At 41.3% G+C, this 24,710-nt stretch overlaps 1 protein-coding gene across 2 annotated transcripts in view; it reads right to left on the reverse strand.

Moving 5' to 3' along the window:
• LOC102793567 (glutamate receptor ionotropic, kainate 2) overlaps positions 1–24,025 on the reverse strand; it is a 64,481-nt gene extending 40,456 nt beyond the window's left edge. Inside the window, exons 1-5 of one of the 2 annotated variants that reach the window (XM_006792518.3) lie at positions 23,454–24,025; positions 5,936–6,103; positions 4,711–4,968; positions 2,097–2,278; positions 1,110–1,163 (exon numbers count right to left, since the gene is read on the reverse strand). In XM_006792518.3, the coding sequence (XP_006792581.1) occupies positions 1,110–1,163; positions 2,097–2,278; positions 4,711–4,968; positions 5,936–6,103; positions 23,454–23,577 (786 nt within the window). In that variant the 5' untranslated portion in view covers positions 23,578–24,025. Of the gene's footprint in view, positions 1–1,109; positions 1,164–2,096; positions 2,279–4,704; positions 4,969–5,935; positions 6,104–23,453 lie in introns of both variants that reach the window. The other variant, XM_006792517.3, reaches the window with a different exon arrangement.
• Between the last annotated feature and the right edge of the window lie 685 nt (positions 24,026–24,710).

Genomic DNA, 24,710 nt, shown 5'->3' on the forward strand with positions numbered 1-24,710 from the left:
TGACAGAGAAACAGCGGGCGATGGACGCAGAATGGGGCTGCCGTGGTCAATGTTTGCTGTCCTATTCTGAGAGCAGCATGAATGGCTTGGTACCAGTGTGCAGCATCTCGGGCCAGCACACTGGCTTCCAATTCTGCCAAACACTGACTGATGTTAAAGTAGGCATGCTTCCATCCCGGCAAGAAACAGCATGCCACCGAAAGAGGCCTATAATCACCATTCTCTTCCCTTTCCCAATGACATACCTACTGTCACTCACTCCCCTTTCATCTAGGCAGGTTCTTACTGTATGTGGATTCACTAGGGATAGTTACATGTCCTCTGCAATGGTAAATGTCTTTTCAGGTCAGTTTTCTCTAACCTTTTCCTCACCCTTTCCAACTGTGTTCCAAACAACACAGCGGGCTATTTGTTTGTTAGAGCTATAATGGACCAAATGGGTGACAGTCTCATCTGCTCAGGGCTATTATCTAGGCTCTCAGTCTTCTGTTCTCTGGGCTCAGTGAAGATGTGCTGCTTTTCATCTGGAGTGTGAGAAGCAATCTTTGTAGCGGCTAGATCAAAGAAATTTAGCGAACTTCAATCGCTGCTGGAGTGAGAATAAAATACCTCCAACTGCTTTTGTTTCCTAAACTCTGGGTAGTGGTCAGCCAGGTGAGGTGAGAAGGTTGTTCAGAATTTAGAAAAGAAATTAAAGTTAAACTTTCTCAACATACGCAGTGGAATGCAAAGGGTATATTTATAATAGACTGCATAACAATGACTCAGCCTTTCAAGGGCATCGGTTTCTGTGATCACAAAGTCAACTTGCACTTCGGGTTCAAAACGCCTCACATAAAATGAAAATAATGGGATGTTTTTCTTTGACTAGTTCTCGGTTAGCGGTATTAAATTGTATTCTCAGAAATGAAAAAGTGACAGGTAATTTTTCATTGCAACAAGGAAAAAAAAAAAACAGATTAATGTTTGCACTACAATAGGCTCAGAAGAAGAAATATCTCCAAACAGCACGTTATCAAGTGGACGGGGCTGTGCAAGAAGAAAAAAAGTAACAAAACACAGTCTATCATCACATCTTGTCAACAACAAAAAAGTCCCAGGGTACTCACCAAGGTTGTAAATATATAATGATAGTACTCCGTCATCATACCCATTGCCAGGGCCTACAGGGAGAAATAAAAAGCAAGCAGTAACTAAAAGTCAATTACAAATAGCTTAATGAATTGCGGTATTAGAATTACTAATTGACCTGTTATTTAATACATATTGCCACCCTGACACCTGTCAGAAAGGCACCTGAGACTGGAAAAAAATGTGAAAGCGGGGGCCTGCCAAGGCATTTTTAATTGTCTTGATGACTGATGAACAGACATTTTCGGTTATTATTACACTCAGAGCCGAGACGGTATCATGACACTGACAGTAATTTTGCTTGAAAAAAATCAGTCTATGCGTCCACATTGCTCATGTTTCTCCCAATACGCCGTACATTATACCCTAAGTCCATGTGGGCTCGGCACTGCATTGTGCATGCAACAATAAATAACAAACAAAATATGCGCCACAATAAAGAATCATTAGTTTTGACACACAGCTATAGAGAGAACTCCAACTGTGCAATATGCTTGTGAGAAGACTTGAGCTCAACAACAACCCCCACGGTTCTCATTAATAATGCGCCTCTGCTAAATGAATTGAACATGCCTGTGAGCAGAATTAGACTTTATAATTTAAAAGAAAAAAAAATATGTACAATGGAAAGCATCCATTATGACGGGCCACGAGTAGATATCTAACACACAAGGATTAAAGATGTACAGATCTGCAGCAGTTCTTAAAGAGAGAAAGGATAAGATAGGGACTTATGTTGATTATTTTAGCACATATATATGTGTATATATATATATATGAGTCTGGATACTCAGTAGCATGTGAAAATTTCTTTAAGGGGAAATTATGTAAATTTTATACAGTAGCTAACTTACTTTTAACTAAATTCAGGAAACAGTGTGATAAAATTACTTATGCTGTTCACAAATGCTGCAGACATCCGTGAGTCTAAGAGAGTATCAGGGCTCATTAAGGTGAGTTGATACCTGTTTCAGGATCCAGGCAGCCATCTCATGTCCACAATCAAATATGACATGGAACTCCTTTGCCTTCTTCATCTCCTTCAGAAGTGGCTTGGCGTCCTTGGTCTCTGTGGGCAGCTGTCGGATCTTCAAACGAATGTTATATCGTGAAGGTGCCTTGATCAGCTCCTGCAGTCGAATGAGGCCTGCAGACAAAGAAGATACATGTATAGTGTGAAAGGACCATTTTAAAGATGCGGCAATATGGTGTGTTTGATGTGCCACCATTTTGAAGTATCTCTGATTCTAAGGAGGCCACGAAGACCAATTGGAGTCATGTATTCTCAGCAGAAAAAATATGCTCATATGCATGTCTTCCTAATCCGCAGTCTATTGATCCTCCTACTCATGCTTGGCAAGCAAACAGACAGCTACAGACTTATCAAGAGAATGTTACACCAAGCCAGCACATTGCACTCTTTCATAACAAAAACCACAATACAGAGAGCGCCTCATTTTGCAACCTCCTACAGAAAGTCCCATCCTGAAAGAAGCTTCCCAAATGGTGATTTGCTCTTGTCTTCCATGATACCATAGAATAGCACGGAATAGGTTCAATTTTTATCCAGATGGAAAGCCGTGGTCAATCCTGCCTCTTCTGCCTCTCTCACATACACTTCAGACGTGTTCTGATGAGAGAGGCTCTGTTTGCCCAGCTTGTACTTGCCCCCAGGGAGCCCGGCGCCTTCGTCACACATTGAGCTACAATCTTCACCTTTCATTTCTCGACCACACGCTCAGGTAGAAAGCTCTCCGGGAGATACTGTGATGAGATTACAATGAGTTTCTCCCTCAGTAAAGAACTTCAGAGTCCAGGGATGAAAGAGGCTGGATTGATGGGAGAGATGATTACTTGTCATGGGTATAAAAATGGATGGAGCAGCAAGGATAGTTTGAGAGGGAACTGGAGAGAGATAGGATTTTTTTTTTCAACCACTTTAAGATAGCTCAGCCTATTTTTTATTTTGAAATGAAGTGCTGTGTGAGCAGTTTAATGGTCTTACTGTGAGTGGGGCTGGGTCTCCCTGAGGCCTATAGAAAGATTGGTGTGAAATAGGAACATGCAGGTCTCGCCTTGAAAAGTACCATTGTAGGGAGGAATACTGAACCTATACAGCTTTCCTCAGGTAATCCCAATAGATCCCTACTCTAGGGCATGTCTGCGTCTCCCTGTTTTTGTTCGAACTGACACTTTGGGAGGTGTTAAGCTAGGAAAAAAAATCTGTCAAGGGAGCTCAACGTTTGGGAAACACTGTCATTGTAGATGTTTGTGGGCTCTGGCTAATTCCTTCAGACTTTCCCCCTGGATCTTCTAACGGCTGTGTGTGAATATTTTATCCCCTCTGATAGTTTTTCCTGTCAGCCGTCAGATAGGCTCCAATCAGCAGCGCGGGGCTCTGGAGCATGAAGCTGTGTGATTACAGCCTGAGACCGGGTGGAAACGGAGGGGGTAAACAACATGGCTGTGCAGCTGTCACACTTTTCAGGGCGTCAGGTGCGTTACAGCCTATACGTACCACAGAGGAGGCCCAAGCAGCTCCTATCTGATGCAGAGAGAGGTGAGAGATCACCCCGTTTGGCATCTCTCCGGGACAGTTTGCAGGAGAGTGAGGGTGTTAACATACTGAGCTCCAAGGTAGGAAGAGAGGGGAGGTCAAGGAGATGAGTCAAAATAATGTGGCAAGCAGGACGAGCCAATGGGATATCAGCTGAGGTTAATGTATGAGTGCTAGAACGCTGCAGGATTGGCTATTTACAATATATCACAGATGTGGAAGAAGAGACACTTGAAGAAGTCAAATGGCTGTAAAAGTGATGCTTTCAAAAGGAACAAAAGGGCTCTTGTATCTATTTAGAGGCGCTGCATAGGATGTCAACTACAAGACTATATAGACTGGTGGAGAGAAGAAATTGAATTCATTAGGCAACCTGAAAATTTAATCCTCCTCTCTGCTCTGTAATTTACTTACATTTACTTGTCAACCACGTCATGCCAAAAAGCTCATAACTTGTGAATACGCATTTGAATATTGTTATCTTCTCTAGAGTGATTATACTTTACCTTGTAAAACTCTCACTGCGCTCCAGCTAAAATACGACTGGCCTTTTAAAAAGCACGTTACGAGGCACTCCGCAAAGTCACAGGATAGACAAAATGGCTCAGAGACTCATTTGATTGCCACCCTCAGAGATCAAGTGTCTCTGTGTGTTATTAATGGCTGTTGTCAGCGCCCACATACTACAATTCTGCATTGCATTAATCTGAAGAGACACAGGGTCATTCTGGGTAATGTGGTTCTCGTTTTTTTTCCGTGCTGCTGCTCACTCTCCTGGAAGACTGACATGGGCAGCACCTGGAGGACTAAGGCAGAACAGTAAGCTATTGATTTCTGAATTAACTTGACAGGTTACAAAGCACTCTCTGAACTCTGAGCAGCACTGCTGCTTTTTGTAGATCACCTGGTACTTCTTTCTTACTGGACATTGTTTTTTGGTCGGTTTTAAGGATTGTCACATCCATCATCACACAAAACACGCACCAGTGGAAAATGAAGACAGACACCGACTGTACCTGTACCTGTGCTGTCGTCATAGACCACGGTGACTGTTCTCCACTTGAAGAAGTGCACCAGGTCGAGAATGGCTCTGCTGAGGGAGGAGAAGTCAGGGTATAGGCTGACATAGTACGAGTCCCTGTTGTCTGACACCTGATGCTTCCACTTGGTCTGGATGTGGGGCACTCCCAAAGCATTGCAGATGGACTGGACCGCGTTAGCTGACGAGCTGTGTGAGGGGCCAAAAATGGCCGCCACACCTAGGGAAAGCTGGTCACATGCTGACGAAAAATAAAACAAAAGAAAACAAAAAGACAGTTAGTTTCATGTTTCGGTTATGCTTTTAAGTTTCACCATATCTCATATTCTCTGCTTAATTTTTTTCTTTTTTTTTGTCCACATGTCACCCGAAGCAACCAAAAAATAAACAGAACCGGTGATTAGTAATTTCCTCAGCCCAGCAGATAATCTTAATTCCGACTGTGGAATTTTCTTTTATAGCCGCTAGCGGTTCGGAGCGTTGTTTATACAAGCTGGACCTCTGTTTGGGTAGGAAGAAGAACATCTTTCACACTGTTCCACTGTGGTTGTGATTGATGTGGGCAAACAAAGAGAGGGGAAAAAAAAAGATGGGAACACTCTGGGAAAAAAATAGCAAATTAATAAGCCTCGCAACTGTGAGGACTTCACAAGGTATCTTTGGTCATTTTTCTCCCCTTCGTTAGCTCAACTCTCTTTAAACTCTGTCAATTAGTAGCCCATTTTAACAAATAAAAGTCAAGTCGTTTGTGGATGTAAACTGCATTAGTGGTTAGATGGGGCGAATAACAGAAAATATTCTACGATTTACTCTGCGGTTTTATCTGGAATCACTGCCCGGTTTACACGTTCATAATAATAATAATGATGCAATAATCTTCTTTACTGTGAGCAGTAAATTGAGATTTCTGACACCGTGAACACAAATGCTTGTCCATCATCAGTGACCAACAGGGCAGGTTTTAGGTTCCCTCTACAAAAGGTTAATGCATTACACATGGGATTTACAGCATAAAAATACAAGCTACACATGGACATTACTTTTATCCTTTTAACTGATAAAACATGAATCGATTTGACACTCAAATAGGAAAGTAGAGTGTGCAGTGTTTGTCTGAATGGCTACCTGTAAAATACGAATTCATGTAAGAACAAAAAGCACTCACAGTGAGATTCGGCTAAACGTCCTTTCCATTCCTCTTGACTCACCTTTCCGGGAAGCCTCAAAGCTGTCAAAGATGTTTATTCTCTGGATGTCATAGGTCAGCGTGGTGTTGGGGAGCAATGTGCGGTTCCTGTTGATTGTGTTCAAGGCAAATTTAAAGGCTAGTTCCTCTGCTCCCGAGGGGCCGCTCTCAATGGATTCAAATATTCCTCCTGAGGGATAAAAAGCAGGAGAGAACAAGACGTTTGAATGGCGAGTCCAGCCTCCTATAATTGCCATAGATTCCTTAACACAAGAAACCTTCAAGTAAATGATGGATATGATGCAGGCAATTACAGCTCAAGCAGTGCATCATTTTTTTAAGTATTTGTACTCATATTATTGATGCTGCTGTGTTCAATGCTTTTCACAGCTCAGTCTCATGCTGACATGAAACAGATTTACAATGCGGAGTAGGCATTTGGATCCCTGCTGATTTGCATTCTGTGGCAGTCGTCGGCGTAATTATAGGCAATTAGTTGCATTGGGAGGTGAGTTCAGGGGTGGTTGCCCTTCTTTAACTCCCTCGCTCAGCCTTGACAGAAAGGTTCACTCTACCAGTTGTCCCATTGATTTAAATGATTCTCAAATGAGATGCGAGCAAAGAAAGCCAGGCAAGAGCAGAGGGAAATTAAAGTGAAAAGGTAGACGAGAGAATAAGAGCCACGGGGGAAATCAGAAACATATTTAAAGTGGGTATAAATAGAGGCAAGTCAGAAAGACAGATAACGAGAAGGTCAATCAAATCAGAAATTAAGATGCTATTGGGGCATTTTTAACAATACTAATTAAAAACATATGAACCTAACTGTATGTCTCACTGTTTACTCGGTTGGTTCTGTTGCTGTCCGGCAAATCTTGTTACCTTTTTGGTGTCTGTAACTGATGAAATAAAAACTTTTACATAACCAAACTATTTGCGCAGACACTATAATTACTGCTGCAAAGAAAGGTGTTGTCAGTTTAAAATAGCATCCTTCAGAACTGTCAGTTATTCTGAGCACAACAGGGACAATTAATGCTCCAGCTGGTCTATTTATGCACTTCAGGATCCGAGACAAAGAATATCAATGTTTAAAGTGAGCCACTACAAATGTGTCTTGTTTTCTGATTATGTCAAGCATAATTTATCTGCATGTATTTACACTGGACTTGGTATGCTTTCTCCTATTTTCTGTCTTTGGGATCCTGTTGAAATAGTAGATGGTCCCGTTAAACACAGGTAAGTAATGCAAGTCATTCTTAGACTGCTTTAAACACCCATCTCACACAAGTCTTGGATCTTTAGGACGTCAATTAGAGCAGCTATCCCTACAGTAGTTGCTCTGGCTTTGACCCAACCTTCTGTTTGCAAGCCATTTCGAGGAACGCTGGCTTAAAGGAAGAGGAGCTTGATTCACAAAGTGGATAAACTAAGGGAATGCACCAAAGAGGAGAATAAAAAAGGATCATTTTGAACTTTGAATCATAGGAAGTTTTAAAATGTTTTCCTGGAATTGGGTATAAAAATTTGCACCAAATTTGCATGTTCTGTTTTGTTTTGTTTTTAGTGGGTTTTAGGAACATTTATGAAAATATATCAGTGTTCACATCATCTAATCCACAAGCCAGCCACTCAGCACATATGCAATTTCAGGTGTAACTGGGGTCAGAGAGAATTTTCACACATCCATCAACAGGATGAGGTAAAACCGCGTGAAAGGGGGTCTGATATGCAGTATTATGTAGCATATTACTCTGTGTTTGCATGTATAAATATGGACACTTGCTTTTAATGTGTTTTTATCCCAACTGCAAAGCACTTTGTCACTGTGTGTTGTTTTTTTTTTTTAAAGTGCTATACATATACAGTTATTATTCTTCTTAATATATTAAATCACACCAACAATATTTGAATGTGCCTGTGGTGAAACAGCTTTGGAGTCAATCAGCCACTTTCAGCTATGAAAATAAAAACATAGGAAGACAACACATTTCAACAGCTGATACACCTTTGAAAGTGGTCTAAATCCCATGAAGGCTATACAAAAATCAAACTTAAAAGAGAATGCATAAGGGGGAAAGATGAAAGGGTGTTGTGAGAGGAGCTTTGAGAAACACTCCAGAAGACGAGAGCAGAGTTCACGAGTCCTTCTATGGATCCCATCCTCTTGGAGGACAGAGTCAGTTTGACTGAATCCAAAATGAAAAACTTTAAAGCCTGTTTATTGATTCAATTATACGGAGCAAAGGGGGAAGTAAAACTGAAAGAGTGGCACATTTTTTGAAAGAGTACAGAAAGAAAGAGAGCTTTACAGTAACAGATAGCGGCTATAAATAGCATCTGGCCATGGCAGGCAGTGATAGAAAATGAGAGCAGGAGGGCAAAGAAGATGTCATTAACCCGAGGAAGGGAGCTTTGTCACTGTCACCACAGTACAGCCATATATTGGGGGTTCTTACTTTATTTTATGGAATTTTCATTTATATATAGCGCCGTCCAGCATTGCAGTTTGTGATAAGAGATATGTACAAAGTTAAGAAGGCAATGAAGCACACATTCTGAGCGTCACTGTGTCACTCAGTGAGCTGAGTTAATGATTTTTTCATGTGTAAATCCTCCTCCTATACAGCGATGTGATGCGAACATGTTGCTATTCATGGCTTTTCATTTTACTGAAATGACACATTAATCTTCAAAGGAGCGAATACCCCAAAATCACCATTAAAGATGATAGAAATCATGTCAGTCTGATCTAATAGATAATTATTACAGTATAGCCCTGAGGGAGCAGGCTGAGCTCCACTGGGCTGTTGAAAATTAGCATAAGGGCTTTAGGTTATGCACATCTGATTTCCCTGGCAAGCTGTATGTCTTGGGCATGCTGGTTTGATAGAAATCATGTACCTTAAGAACTCAGAGAAGAAACATTAAATAAAAGTCTGCAGAGGATAACATAAAATATTTACAGTTAAATTTCAAAATGCTAATAAATGGAATAGCAATGGTTGTCGTTTGCGTTAGTGCTCCTTTGAATCTAATGTGCTACATGAATCCTTGGTTTTCATTTGCACTATTGATTATAGAGACTAATCCATCTCGTGCTCCTTCCCAAAGTAGATGTTATGCATCTTTCAAGAGACATAAGTGACATTAAAACCCATATGAGATAATGTATATTTACCTTGTTTAAAGTCTAATAACACTCTAACTATTATATTTGCATTTATCTTCTCCTTTCTCTTGTTTTTGTGGTCCGTGTGACTGCAGGTGTGTGAGTTGCAGCTGAGATAATCAGCCTGTGTGTGTGCGTGCGTGCGTGTGTGTGCATGTAAGAATTATAGAGCTTCCATCACTGGGATTGGTTTGAATTATGGTGCAAATGAAAGCTCTGAGTGAGTTATGAGCTGGATAATCACTCTGACGAGAAAACAGGGCCCGCTGATCGGAGTGTTTCAGTGTGCCTGGATATGTGTGTGCCTGTGTGTCACTGAAAGAAAGAGAGAAAGACTGAGCGGAAAGTCAAGACCAAAGCGTAATGCGGGAGGGTGGCTGTATACTTTCCTCCCTTTTAATGTTTTATCACTGTTAATGAAGTGTATTTTGGATTACAATTCATGCAATAACTTGCTCACTGGCTTAATATCTCTCAGAAGTTAAGTTTGTTCTAAATTAACTTCTGTACACAGAAAAAGTACATCTCTGAAGGGCATACTTGAAAAACACTAGTAACAGACAACCTTGAAAATCACATTCAGTAAAGTCTATCTGCCGATCAAATGCTGTTCGGAACAAAGATTAAAGCTAAGACTTTTTTTTTTATTACTTTGTTGAATTGTGAGCACTTGCGAAGCATTGCAAACTGTGAATGAAAATACATTTAGCACAATTAGCTCTCTCTACTGAAGGATGCTCTTGTACAATGAGAGATGGGAGTTAGATATGTTGCCATGGCGACTCATGCAGCTATGCTATGGCTGAGAGGCACCGGCACTTTTGGCATGTGAGGAGCTGATTGGTGGAGGAAGGGCATTGTGATAGTGTGTACGACCTGTCTCTGTGACTAATGACCAGCAGTGCAGCTGCAGGATGGCAGTGGGCAGTCGGGTGGCTGCCATGGCAACATGCGAGCAACTGCGTTGCTAAGGCAAATGGCCCAGGTATGCGCATGAAAGCCTTCAGTCTGGCTGCAAGACCTCCACCCACCACACCCCAACATCTACCACACCCTAACCCGCTGGCCCGTTTCTTCCTTCCTCCATCTTTCAGCCAGAGAGAATCAGTGCAACAGGCAGGAGGCAAAAGTGATGGAAACGCTCCATAAATATCCCTGAAATTCCCAGTGGGAGCGCTCCCTGACATGTTTGGCGGTGAATGGGACATGATGCATGAAGGCCTGCAGAGATTCACCGCCCCTAGTCATTAATCTGAAGCTCCCCTACTTAGAGCTGATGACTGACCTTCCTATGCCACACAAGAGCCAATTCTATCTCAACCTGAAGATCCCTGAAAATCTGACCAGCACACAAGATACTCAAACGCTGCAGGAAGCACTCTCGTGTTATGACAGCCTATCATACAAAAAATCTTCTGCAGTCTGTACAAAAATTATAACTATTTGGATCACTGCAGGATGCTGGCTTATTTGTCAAATACTTCTTGTAAATATTCATTCCTTTTGGAGGTGTGACATTCTTCACTATTTTAGTCTGTGTGCACGATAAGAGATGCATGCTGTGTTTAAACATTTTGTAGCCAAGACTATACATGCCAATGCATTGTTTGGCAACTACATCCTTTATGGTCTTATTATCTTGATGAGCATTAATACTGAAAGAGCAAGACAGAGGACAACTGTAAAACTAGCTAATAAAGCAATATTATGTTTAGAAAGATGCTCAATACATTTTTGGTTGTGTCTAGCGAGCCCAAGAGTAGCACTTTAGAGTGTGATGCAGGCAACATGTGAAATGTAGCTGAGGAACAAATGAGGAAGGAATCAGCAGCGACCTGATAATTAACGAGCTGTTAATGAGCAGCTCCTAAATATAACTCAGAATCAAGGACTAGATGATGAGGGGTTGCCAGATAAGTCAATACGTTTAGGTGAATCAAAATGACTGTGACGTTCGTCACTGGTGGCACAAAATCAGGAATGCACATTCACTGCAAAAGTACCAAGCATAGTTAAAACAGAATATGATATACAGCATAAAAAATAAGGGGAAAAAAAGTACTACCAATCAATAAAAAACAAATCTATAATCAGCTAACCCGTTCGAAGCTGAAGATGAAACCCATAGGAGGTATTGTGTGTGAACAACAGTTTTTATCTAGCTTGTCTGGCTTGTTGCTGTTTTCTCCAGAATAGAATCACTCCTGTCACCTTAAAGCCTCTTGACACTGGGCTGGACTGTCACCTGCCACTGCTGGATGCTAAGACTCAGAGTGAGTCACACACTTGAACATACAAGTGCAAACAGACACAATCACGCACTTCGAAGATTGAAACTAAACAAAGCTGTCATGCAAGAATCCACTGAGTACAAGGAAAATGTGGCTGATGAGAGAATTTATAGCTCCTGCCTGCAGCATTTAAAGAAGCCTAACTTGAGCTGAACTCAGAGTAATAATGAGCTTATCCATTGCAAAAAGATCAATTTCATCAATCTCTTATAATGAGCGCATACTGTCTTCAATTAGAATGTGTGCCATGGCCCTCATCCCTGACCCAGCTCCAAGTGGGAAACCAGTGATCATATAACATGTATTAATTCCAGGCGCTGGCAACAGATGTGCTAATTTGCTAGGCTCTCTCTATTCATAATAATGTGCCAGCTCCCTCCTCAAAGTATGTGCTAATTTGCAAGGGCTTATTGTGGATGTGCTAAACTACCGGCTGACATTTTGTGTGCTAATTTGTCAAGCAGGGACCCCTTTTGGTACTAATTGTGCCAAACTGTGAGTACACTTCCACAGGCCTTGAATTGCTGAATTCCTAAATGACTTCTGTCTGCTAGCGGTTTCCAGCCTCTTCACTGCTCTCGAATTGTGAAAGCAACTGAAAAGAAATACCAACTACTGTGAAAATAAGATGTATAAGCACTAAGTGCTCACACTCGCCTGCACACATAGGCATATAAGGGTGCACACACACATTCTGACTATTCACAGAAAATATGTGCCTGCACTTGAGATTGCACAACCTCCCTAAAGAAACACATTCTGTGGATGTTTTGCTGTATGACCAAACATGCTCACATAGATACATGCTGCAAAGCTTGTTAAAAAGCTCCTTATAAACCCATAAAAAGGTCACAAAGGAGTTTAATACTAATAATGGTTACTTTATTTTTTTAAAAATTGCTTTAAAATTTCAGTTAGTATCACAAATCTGTTTCCCACATTGCACACTCACACCCCCAGTGAGAATCTCTTCCCAAACAGGCATGCAGAGAAATCATTTTTTTACCCCAAAATGATTTATTAACATTACAGAACAAGAGGAGATAATTACATTTCGGGCTACATTAATATTTTATATATTATCAGAACTGTATGTATATTAGAACGTATTAAAAATGGTTTAAAACATTCTAATGACAATTCCCTATTTTCCATGGGGGTGGTTAGATGAGAGGTATTTCAAAAAATATCTGCTGACACTTCTGCTACACACAAATCATCAGAGGTACACAACAAAAGACATTATGGTTGTTGTAATATGAGATGTACACAGGTGGTAACACCTTTGAGCTCTTGCTGAGGCATCATTCAGTGGTGCCTCGGGAAGAGGAGTCATTTTCACTCTTCGCAGGCAAATAGCTTTCAGTTGTCTTTATGTTGTTTCTCTGTGGGGAACATTGAAAGGCTTTTTTTTTTCTCGCCTCTGTGACAGATACAGAGACTGGGAGTTTATTGGGTGACAGGCAACAGTGCTTTGGATTAAATTGGGCTTCTACGTTTTCTTATGTACATGATCACATCTTCCTCTTTTGCTGCCATTGGAGTCAGTTCTGTCATGGCAAAACATTGTGAAATTCACCATCCTGACTGGGAACTGTCTACTATCTTAACGTCTGTGCTTTGAGGGCTATGAACAAGCCAAAGTTGGAGGTGCACTTATGCACATAACTTTGGTTACCTATGCTAAATTGACAAAATATGGTCACTGGTCTCCTTGGATCAAGTAGAAGATTTTTTTCAAATCCTTTTCTTTCTTTTTTTTTTTTAAAAAAAACGGAGTATCTGGATTTAAACATTACATTACCAAAGCATTACAGCCAATCAAAATCTGTAAAGATATGTAGGGATGCACCAATGAGGAGCTTTAATTACACTGGTAATTTTCTTTTGTAACTTTTCATTGGCTTGTGTAATTTAGCATTTCCCTAATGAATGCCAATTCAGTAAATTTACATTCTTTCATGTACTTATTTGTCGTATTTTATTTTATTATATTTTATAAAGTTTGCAATGCAATCTTCACGTTGAGCTTGGATGCTGCCTTACATATAAAAGATTCCCGGCCTCACAGTGAGGAGTAAACCTTACTAATTTAACACTGGTTCCGTAGCAGTACGTGGTATCAGCAGCTACCTGAAGCCAAGGTTTCTGTATCGTATCAGAAATGGGAAAAAATCGGAGCAGTACATCCCAAGAAAGAAGATCATATCTCAGCAAGTGTGTTAACACCAAACTTGGTGTACAGACTCGGCAACCCTTACCAAGGTTGTGAAAACTATGTCTCGGTGAGGTGCTTGGCCCCCTCATTGCTGCAGCATGATTTTTTAATGCATTCTTCCCACCTGCCCAACTGTTCCAGGGTATACCATGAAATATTCAGGATACTATGGAAATAAGATTTATTTATTTATTTGTGGGGCAAAAAAAGTCTATGTGCATTGTTTCCACATTTTGCGGTGAAGTATGTAAATGTTTTCGGTTCATCATCATCAGAACAAATACACACTTTGCAGTTGTGATGTACTTTATATTACAGCTGCAGCATTGTATTTTTATTCTGTATTTTAGAGAGGGGTAAAACAAAAAGTCTTATTTGACTAATGCACATGCATTTGGGGAAAAATACAGTGGCTTTCACACACTGTAGGTTTTATGAGCCTTAGAGCTCTCAGACTTCCCATCTGAATTCCATGTATAAACATGAGCATTCCTAAAACTGCAGTCACAAGGTTATGCAGTTCACGTAAATAATACAAATCTCAAAAGTGCAGTCAGACACTTTTTCTGCCCACACAGAAAATATGTGATTTGTGTCTAATATACAGGCCATAGGGACTGAGCAGCGCAACTTATTTAATAGAATGTTTCCTGCTGCTTCATGCCTCACCTGTCTCTGCCATTTCTCTTCGTATGCCTCATCTTTTTCTCTACTCTATGAAACAAACCCACACAAACACACACACAGGGTCTTTCTCACTCCCTCGGACTAGAGTACATCTCATGGTGGCCTCGGCAGGTGACAGATGGCGACCTCACAGCACTGCTCACTGTAAACTGAGTTTTAATCAAGCCTAAGCACGTGTGAGAGATGCTAATTATCCACTGCAGGCTAAAGGAGTCCAGCCTGGAGAACATTGTGACCATGCATGTGCATCCTTGGTTTATATTAATTTTCCCCACTGTGATAATATCGCCATTTACGGCATCGCAACTGGGAAGCGTAATGCAGGATGGATTGGGTGTGTTGAGCGTCCCTGGATACTTCAGCCCTCAAGCTGTATCGCTCAACAAAATAAATATAGATAAGAACTTGACTAACAGTAATCTCACAGTCTTAAAAGTTAAGCATAGGGATTTCTAACTGTCTCCAGCATACTTGCCAAAAAGCAGGGTGTTAAGACACTCATCTCACTATCGCACCATTTCTTAACATTTCATTTCAGGCGCTAAAAACACTCCTATATAGCGAGAATATTTTAACAGGATAGCCTTAACTTACAACACATATAACATTTATCATATGTATCCAGCCCTGGTGCAGAGCCAAAAAGAAGTTCAATTTATAATGCTGCAATTAAGTCTCGGCAAATTATATGAGAGTCTATTGTCCTCCTTGCTCCTTTTGCTGCACTCATTCTAATTCGCACTGTTCTCTTGTTCATCAAAATGGCCCTGTATTACACCCTTACCAATGTAATTTTGAACAAAATGGCTAGTAAATTAGACTTTCTTTCTTGTAGAAGGGCAGATGTTATCTCCCGTTAGAGGCAAAGGTCAAGAATTAATTCAGGAGGCAGCTCTTTAATTCTAACAGTTGGGCTTTCACAGGGCGATGGAGAAGGGTAGAAAAATGAGCCCGTTCGCTGGATTTACTGAATCTAATTATAATAATTTTTAATCTTCATAAATTTAGAGATCTTTGCAAAGAAGGGCATTATTGTTTTCAGGGAGATAATGACATGGATGCCTGGAAACTTTAACAAGCCGAAAAGATATCGAGGGAAAAAAAAGAAAGAAAAACATATATGTAGTGGATAAGTGGATGTTCGGACAAAGATTGCATTAACAGCACTAACAGCTAGTGGGTTGCAATGCGTTAAAACAAGAGTGTTTTTCCTCTGCAGTAAATCTATATTAGTTAACCAGAGCTATTTCTGCTGTGAAAATGAAATGGAGAGTGTAGAGGTAATAATGATAGCATATGCTCTATATGTTGGGCACAATTTAAATGGTGATAAAAGCCCAAATACAGTGTTCCTTTTACAGACTGGGTGTACGAAAATGAAAATATTCGACTGAAAAGGTATTCCTTGCTTTGAAATTGAGGTTTCGACTTTGTATGCCAAAGTACGGGGATTTTCATCATTGTGTGCAAGGACGCTGAGATCAGGAGACAGGGAGAAGTAAGGTTTGATCGCAGTGAGACAGAACAAAGTAGAGGAATGACAAGCAGACAAGCTGAAAGCCAAAGGGGAAACAAAGACGACATGGAGAGGAAGGGCAGTGAAGGACAAAGGAAAAGAAATGGAGAAAATAACAGGAAAATGGACAGAAAAGTCTATTTTCTGGATATTAATTCGATGCTGAAAGTGCACCTCAGCATGATACTGTCTCCTCACAGCCCATCAGATTGGTTTAGAAAACAGCAGGCCATTATGTCTAAAGTCAGAGCTAGATGCAGGTAGATGGGTGTGCTGTCAAACAAGCAAAAAGAGGAATTTTGACTTGGGAAGAAAAGAGAGAGACAGAAGAAGAGAGAGCTGGGTGGGGCACAGAAAAAATAGATGAGGGAAGGAAACGAAGAGGGAGAAATTGAGAATAAAAGAGGTCACCGGAGGCAGATAAAAGACACTCAATTAAACGACTGAATGGATGGTGCATTAGACCCGAACGGACACCTGCACCCCTCCTCTCTCCCTCAGCCACAGGGCAGGAAAATGTCAGCTCCTAGTTTGGGTTCATCAGCCTCCCATCAGCCACTGTTGTACACAAGCTAGCTGATAATCAGAGCTACAGGTACACTTTGCTGCAAAGGTGTGTCAATTTGTCTTGCTTGTTCTGCAAACACAGGCAGCTGCGCAGTAGCAAAGAGAGAAAGAAATGAAAGAGACTCGCACACTGACTTTAGCAGGAAAATAGCCAGAGGGCAAGTGATAAAAAAAAGCAGATTAAAAAGCAAAGCTCCTCAAATATGTGCAGTTGTGTAGTTTTTTCCAAACTAAATAAGAAAACATCTTTTCAGGATAAAAGCAAAAAGGCTAAAGAGGTGAAATGGGTGAAAAATGAAGGCTCCTGCTTTAATCTTTCTCCTGATCTGCTGCTTCTTTTTTTTTAAGGTAATTTCACCATTTCATACATTCAATCGAACTCTGTTGGGTAGCAAATTCAGGGTTCTTTGTCATTTTTAAAAAGCTGTGGGTATATCTCTTGGGAAGCTGTGTAAGAGAAATGGAAGCAATTGGCTTCATTATGTCTCTTCAGGCTCTTAAAATAAATTGTGCAAGATGGGAATATCAAACCAAGCCTATTCCAGTCCACTGTAATGTTTGGAGAAGGGCCAGATTTAGTAGGTCATTTCAATTGGATTGTCTCTGAGCGTGGATGACAAACAGCAGAACACAATCAAAACCTACTGCAGCCAAGCCAGGTAGCATTAAAGCCTTATCTTATCTTATTAAGATTTTGCTTTTGCAAACTCTGTGGTTTATTTTGCTTTATTTAATAATTCTTAGGCTCTCCTATACTGTTGCGGTTTTTCCCCCCTCGAATATGTCTAATCTCATCTTTTCATTCAAAACTGTCATCAAAACAACATCAGAAAGCTACCCAAACACTTACAAACCCTCTGAGTGAAAGCAGAGAAAAAATAAATTCAACATTGCAGGGGGAGGCATTTTGCATAGCCCTTGTGCAGCCTTGACAATGGAGCGTCATGCTGGTTCAAAGAACATGATTTTAAGTAAGCCTGCCTCAATATGTCCTCCCACAGAGCCCATTTCCCCCTGTGTCCTTGGTTCACACAGAGAAATGTTCATACATCTGACATTCTATGCTGTCAATGGGAGCCCGAATTTTGCTTTCTCTCCTTCAACCCATAGCTCCGCTCCTTCTTTTATTCCTTTATTCAGCTGGCTGGAAATGAAGGTGAATCACCGCATCCTGACCTGTTCGGTGCCTTGCATCATAGCCAACACAGCCGGAGGGCTTTCTGCAATCGATTGACTTCAGAATCTCATGTAGTTTGGACGTCAATGCTATCGTTTATGGCATATATGCCTTCAGAAATGTTTACCTGATCTGTGTGTTTGAAATTCACATCTGACTGCCTCAACTTAAGGCACAGCTTTAAAACACTAAAACTATGAGTACATATTGGTAAACAAGCCCTTCAGCAAAAAAACCCCAAAAAACCCACGACCAACAAAAGGCAATCAGAGACTGTCTTAATGCATTAATCATACAACAAATACACTGTAAACATTTACTCTCAATTAGCCCCGTTGCCATCTTACCGTAATAAACAGGTGACAAGCCAGGTTTTATTTTCTTTCTATTAAGCAATCACTTAAAAGGCAATTAGTGCACTTGAGCTAATATAAAGTTAAAGATCTTGCACCTTTTGCCTCCTGTTACAGTGAAACACAAAACATGACATGTTGTTCCTGCTCCTGAGTGGTCTCCTGTGACAACACTGGAAGTACAGCCAGTTCAGAAGTGTGGAACACTTCAAAACCATGTGGTCCTGCTCAAGCTGCTGCTGCTTGTGGCTGTTTAAATCATTAATTCACTGCACAATGCAATATTAGCACAATCCCTCATATTCTGCTTTGAGCACACATTTGTTTTTTATTTTGTAATATTCATGTTTGCGTTCTCACAGATGGTAACCTGTGATACACGAAAAGGGGACATGTGGGATTTGGCACTCCTTATTTGCTATGCTGCCAGTTTTCTTTCCTTTATCAATATTCAACGAAGCAACCCAGCATGCTGATTTTTATTGATTCACACTATTTTATAGTCTATTTGAAGTGGAGACAAACCCAACATGTCCACACGACTGGCTAATGAAAACACATTTTGGGTTTTAGCTCTTCTAAGGAACTACAAGGACATTTGTGTTACCAACCTATTTTCAGTTTTTCACTCCTATAAAAGCTATTTCATGCATATCTGCAGTCGCAGGCAAATTTTCAACTTGCTAATATGATACTGCTGACATTTATTCAGAGATGCAGTGCATGACTCCTGGCCTCCCACTGCATTTCCACATACTCTACTGTCCTTTCCGTCTCTCTTCATAGAAGCCATCAAAAAACCGTAATAAAAGACCACAACTGAGAGTGGGCTGAGAGTGGACCGCTCTGAGGCAAACTAATCTATCTTTACTCTGTATACGCCTCAACACTCACTGTTTTTTCATCTCACTCACACTTTACACAGACTCTCTCTTTCTCTCTCTTTTCCTCTCTAACAAACACTCTTGTTTTTCTTACACCTCTCAGTGACTTCAAATTTACTTCCAGCTCCCTTGGTGAGATAGCGAGAAGGACAGTCCCACATGTATTAAAAGATGCAAAAGAAAAAAGGAAAAGAAAAAAATTATTCCCTGTGAGTGCTTTCAGCTCCGACCTTCAGTCGGCTCCGAGCCACAGCAGCAACGCAGCAAGACGTGCTGTAGGCTCTTCTCAAGGGACAGTTTCACAGAGCAATTGCACATATAACCTCTAACCCTTCTGATACCCGGCAAAATCCCTGAGTGACAACGACAAAGAGTGACAGACTGTGAATAATGAAAGCCGATACATAAGGCAAGCCCTGCGCTGGGAAGTGAAGGAGCACAGGTCTCAGATTTATTCTGTTTGATTTTCAACAAAAAAATAAATAAAAGCAGACTGTGTTAAAAGAGGCTGTTATGCAAGAAAGGATTACATTGCAAACAAGGTCAATCAGCTAAAGCCTCCTTCAATGTAAATAATCTTTTCAAAAGTTGCTGGTAAACCTCAAAAAAAAAAAAGAAAAGAAAAAAAGAAAAGGACTTAATGCTAAGAAGAAAAAAAAACTAATTTCATACCTCAAAGATATTTGCCATTTCAAAATGGCAAGAAATATGTACCCTGAATTAATCACCATTGAGCCTTTTGTAACTGAGGCATGACAGCAAGACCTTCAAAGACTCTGGACTGTAAACATGTTTTAGAAATCCATCTAGATAGTTCTCTGCTTCAAGCCCATGTGTGGTGCTGCATGCTAATGTAAGACAGATCTCCTCTTTGTTCTTGAAACCCACGGTGGGTATTTTTATACCATGGAAATCATTTGCGAGCGGAGATAGTTTCATATTTCTATAAGCTTTGATGGGGTCAAGTGACACGTGAATATTTTAAGCAGCTTTGTGCCCATTTTAAATATGTTTGCTGTGAACATGCTGGCAGTGGGCCAGGGCACAGGGTGTTAGCCATAATTCCTGCAATCCTAAACTAAACTCCAGCATGCTGATAATTCAGGCTGGCAGAAAGCAAAAGCAAATAAAGTCAATTAACCACAAACTCCCATTGAATGTGTTCCCTCTATCCTTGCTCGTTTTCAACGACCTTCTAATTTTACCACCACGAGGGGATAAAGTGGTTTAAATATTAGACACCCAAAAGAGAGACTGTATTTTGGCACAGCATTGTGGAAGGAGTTAGATAAACTTCTCTTCTACCCGAGGGGACTGTGTCTTTTGCCAGTGGACTGGAAAAAAAAAGCTTGATTTCCTTTCCAAAATGAAAAAGAATGTTGTGTTTTAGTCATAAATATTCCCACACGTCTGTACTGGGGAAATATAAGTATAGGCAGGAAATAAACAAATGAAATGAGTATCTCTGAGTCAACAATGCTTTCAGCAGGAGTTGACAGCCCAGGGACACACTGCATCTGCCAGCGCTGCTTCCAAATGGCAGTGATAAGGTTATCACTCAACCTCACAGTCACAGACCGACTACGGACATCAGCATTAAAAGGCGGTCTCAGTTTCACTGTTGATATTTCTCCAACTGAATTTCTTTATTTTTAGAATAACATGCGGGTCTGTAAGTCAAAGTCATCTGGGTTGGAATAGCAGATGTGATGACTCACTGCTTGTGTGACAGAACATTTGGGGGCAGCTAAATAGGATCATGCACAAAATGTTATTTGCATGGAAAAAATAAAAAAAATAAAATGAGATCCTTCAGGTTATGGGACAGATTTGAAAGAAAACATTGAATTTCCACTCCACTGAATTTTAACAGGCCATCTGTGAGTGAGAAAAACTGAGCTTTAGAAGCGTCTGACACTAAGCTATTTAATTATTTCAGGAAGCTGGTTCAGATGTTTCTACACAATTGGAATTTTATGTATTTTAAGCAGTTGTGTTTCAGATTATATTCAAAACGGGCATTTTGCATATTTATGTGTGCAGCCTTCATTGTAAGGGTGGAAAAAGAAAATTAAAAGACAGAAACATTTTGTTCTCTATCCCAAAGACCCTTAGCAACATCAGTAGCTAAAAAAAAGTGTAATTCAGTGCTCCCAGAAGGCAAATGTGAAGTAGTAATGAAGAGAGAATCTTTTCTCAAGAGGTTTTTTATTACAACTTGTATGGGCTGGCTCTATTTTCTGCATCTAACTAAATAAATTACCTGTAAGATTTATAAATGAGGAACACTGAACATAATAACTCACCTCAGTATGGGAATGGGCTCAGCATATTTGCCTGCAGCTGGTGGCCTGAACACTGTTTTTTTTTTTTTTTCTTTCTCCTCCGACACTTGTCGCTCTACATGGTGAGACTGGAGCTATGAATGCAAAAGGTTGACTATGCCGTAGTGTTACAGTGTGTCTTTGTGTAGAGGTCTCAGCCTGACAGGAGAACAGTGGTTTTTACAATGTGAGCCGCCTGTCTGGGCAAAAGGGATCTTGGGGCAGGAAAGGAACAGACGGGCCCAGGGGAGCTGACCTCCTCATTTAGCCAGCCTTCTGCAGGAGCAGCTGGGATTATCTGCTGAGTAAGCACATCCTCCAGGACAAGAAATGTACTGGATGGACTCTAATGTCTTTAAAGGGATTTGTAATTCTCCCGTGTGCATGCATGACTGACATGTTGTGTTATTTTTTATATAAGCTGATACATAAATCTCTATTTTTAAACTACATTTCTCTTTTGGAAACTCGGCTCTTTCATAAGCAAATACAGACACATAAACTTATTTTTCTAAGGAGAATGAATTACAGTGCAGAATATGGAGCCATTTTACAATAGAGCGTGCGTGGCGCTTGAATGACAGATATTATAGTGCATAAAAAAACAAACAAAAAAAACAAAGACTAAGTTGTTTATAGAAGGTGTATCGGTGTGTTGTGAAAAGGAAGAGTTGTTCAGCAACAGGCGGCCGTGCTGCCAAGTCCGTGCGACTAAACAAGCGCTTGATCAGGACCACGGACAGAGCCCCGGCTCGTAGACGCGTGCCAGGCGCTCTGACTGTCACTTCCACCAGAAGAAGGAGAAAATATCAAGCATGGATTCACCCAGGGCAAAAGATCTCAGTGACACGAAACACCTCTTATCTTACATGGTTATGTCTGTCTTGCTGATACCAGATGCCTTACAGATCCAGCTTGTCAGCACAGGCGACATCTTTGGTATGGGGAGGTACACGTCTAACCTTTGCACTGATAAAACACGCACACACGAACTATAAATATGCATAAAGCGGTAACCATGGTCAGAATGATATCTGGATTTTGTCTCTTGGGAATGTTCGATATTATTTGAAAACTTTGCTATTAGCCAGTGCAAGGACTTTATCGTCCTCCGAGGATTACTGAATAGACACCCGGCGTCTGTCAGGGAACACGCGAGACGGGAAATTGCGCGTCTTGCTGAGGAAGAAGCAGGAAGACAAGCACATCCCGTTGCCATAGCGGCGGCTCTTGCGGACGCGGCCTGACTCTTAAACAGGACCCTCAGGAGAACTGGGGATTGTAAGGATGTGTTGTCAACACTTGATGACATCCGCTGTCGTGGCGGCTCCCCTGTCACTCCAAGATGTTCTCTGTAAATGCAACAGAGAGCGGCAGAAAGAGCCACCCTGAGACGGATCTAATTAAGCATCAGAGGATGCCACGGGAGGCTGCGATTTAGTGACTTTCAGACAGGAACACGGGCGTTAATGGCACTGTTTTGAAGTTATGTACCGGGGAAAATTCGCCGTAGTGGCAAGTGTTGAAGAATTACTTCTTTAATCCTTTTAAAGTGTCTAATTAACTCACCGGGAGATTTTTTTTTAAAGGAGTGCCTCAACTTTTAGACTACCGAATTACACAGCTAATCTGAGATACGGTGTTGGGTAAGGGCACATCCAGTGAGCACTGGAAACAAGCAAGTATCTGTTTAAACGGCAATAACCGTGTGAATTAAGCAAAACCGTGGGAATTCCCTGATGGGAAGCTCTTCGCTCTGATTTCGGATATAAAGTAGCCCGTTGCCCGGCGCATTGATCCCCCCTTTTCACCGATCAATAATTGATCCACTCTCGGAAAGCAAGCTAATGGTTACATGTAAACATTCACTGCAGAGGATGTGCTGGAGAGTCAGCAGTTTAAAAGACCTACGGGATGATTCAGGATGCAGGGTGAGGAGATTTAAGCGGCGGCTCTGGTGGTGAGCTTCATAGCCGTGAACTGTTGCATAGACTACTCCTGCCTTTAAGCGTCTAGAGTTACTGTAACGGTGATTTCAAGTTCTCTGGAAAGCGTCATTCGTCGCTGATCGTATGAAGCACTAAGTAAAACCCCACGAAGACACTGTTACGAAATACAGTGACATTATAAAGGCACACTATAAAATATTCGCCGGGCTAAACGCGATTTTAAAAGTGCAGACGATATTATTTGCAAACTCTTAACGGAAAACGTGACAAAAGTGGGACAAAAAATATCTCCACAGCCTGCATCCCGCCAATGTGTCGTGTCGCTGTGGCCAATCTTATGAGTAGTTGTTGTGATTAGACATCGTAACGTCGATGATACATTGTTATAAACAGATTACTTACCAAATCTTAAAACGTGTGGCATCCCGCGAGAGTAACCAAGAAACAGCAGCAGAAGCGGGATCAGCCTGAGGTTGGACCTGAAAGCAAGACTGGTTATCATCAGATGATGGGAGGTAATCTTCATGTTGTTTAAAAAAAATGCACAGTGGTTATTCCCCTCGGTGCGCGGGTTCGATTCCCTCGTAATTCTTCTACGGTTGTTGGGCAAGGCAGGGTAACGGCGGCCCTGGATGCGCAAGATCACGGCATGGTCACTTGCGCTTTCCCTAAATCCATTAGCAGTCCCGGCATGATTCCTTCCCCTTCCCGTTCTCCTCTTCCTTCTTCACTGCGCCAAGAAACAGCAATCCTCGGGGTCGCGGGACGGCGGGACATCCATGTCGAAGGGTACGGATCCAGTGGGGAGGAGGGAGCCCAAGCATGGACTATAGGTGAGGAACTGGAGTGGGTTGGAAAGGAGCTAGACAGCGCCAAGCAGAGGATACAGCAGCGATATGCACCCCCTATGAGGCGCTCTGGGTTCCTTGCGCTCCCATTATACTGCACTGCTGCACAGGCTCTGACGTCGAGCCAAGGTTAGTATTGTGAACGCGCAACAGAGAGCGAGAGAGAGTGAGCGCGACTGAGAGAGAAGGGGAGAAAGGGGAGATGGAGATAGACTACAGATAGAAAGACGGAGAGACATGCCGAGCAGGGAGGAGGGAAATAGAGCGAGGGATGGAATGGCGGAATAAGGGAGAAAAATAATTGAAAGCTAGCAGTGTAAAACTTTAATTCTCTCTTCGTACCACGTTTCTAGGCAGCTGTTTCCCAGTTTCCTCTCATAACTTGCCCACCAAGTTCGCAGGCATTCATAGGTGTGTCTATAAATGTGCAATCGTTAAAGTACACACGGTTATGGTAGCTAACTTTTGCAACCAGTTCAAATCGCTACCAGGTTTGAATGCACCCATAAAGGCAAAGTAAATCTGAGACAGGAGGCTCTGTACTATATAATTATCAAACAAAGTTATGCCACTGATCAAATTAAATTATCTTGTAACCGAAGTGGCATGTGATAAAGGGCAAATGTTAACTCTATTTAACACTCGATTAGTACGTTTCCGCTTGATCTCTCTTCAGCACCACGGCCAGAGACAGTCTAGTCAAAGAAATAAGCAGCAATCTCACTCAGGGTTCAAACAACCAGCAGTGATTTAGCACTTCAGGTATTTTTGCTGAATTCGGCAGATAAAGAAAACACTGTAAAGCTTATAC

Source organism: Neolamprologus brichardi, chromosome 15 (assembly GCF_056152115.1).
Source record: "Neolamprologus brichardi isolate AB-2024 chromosome 15, ASM5615211v1, whole genome shotgun sequence".
Lineage (NCBI taxonomy): Eukaryota > Metazoa > Chordata > Actinopteri > Cichliformes > Cichlidae > Neolamprologus > Neolamprologus brichardi.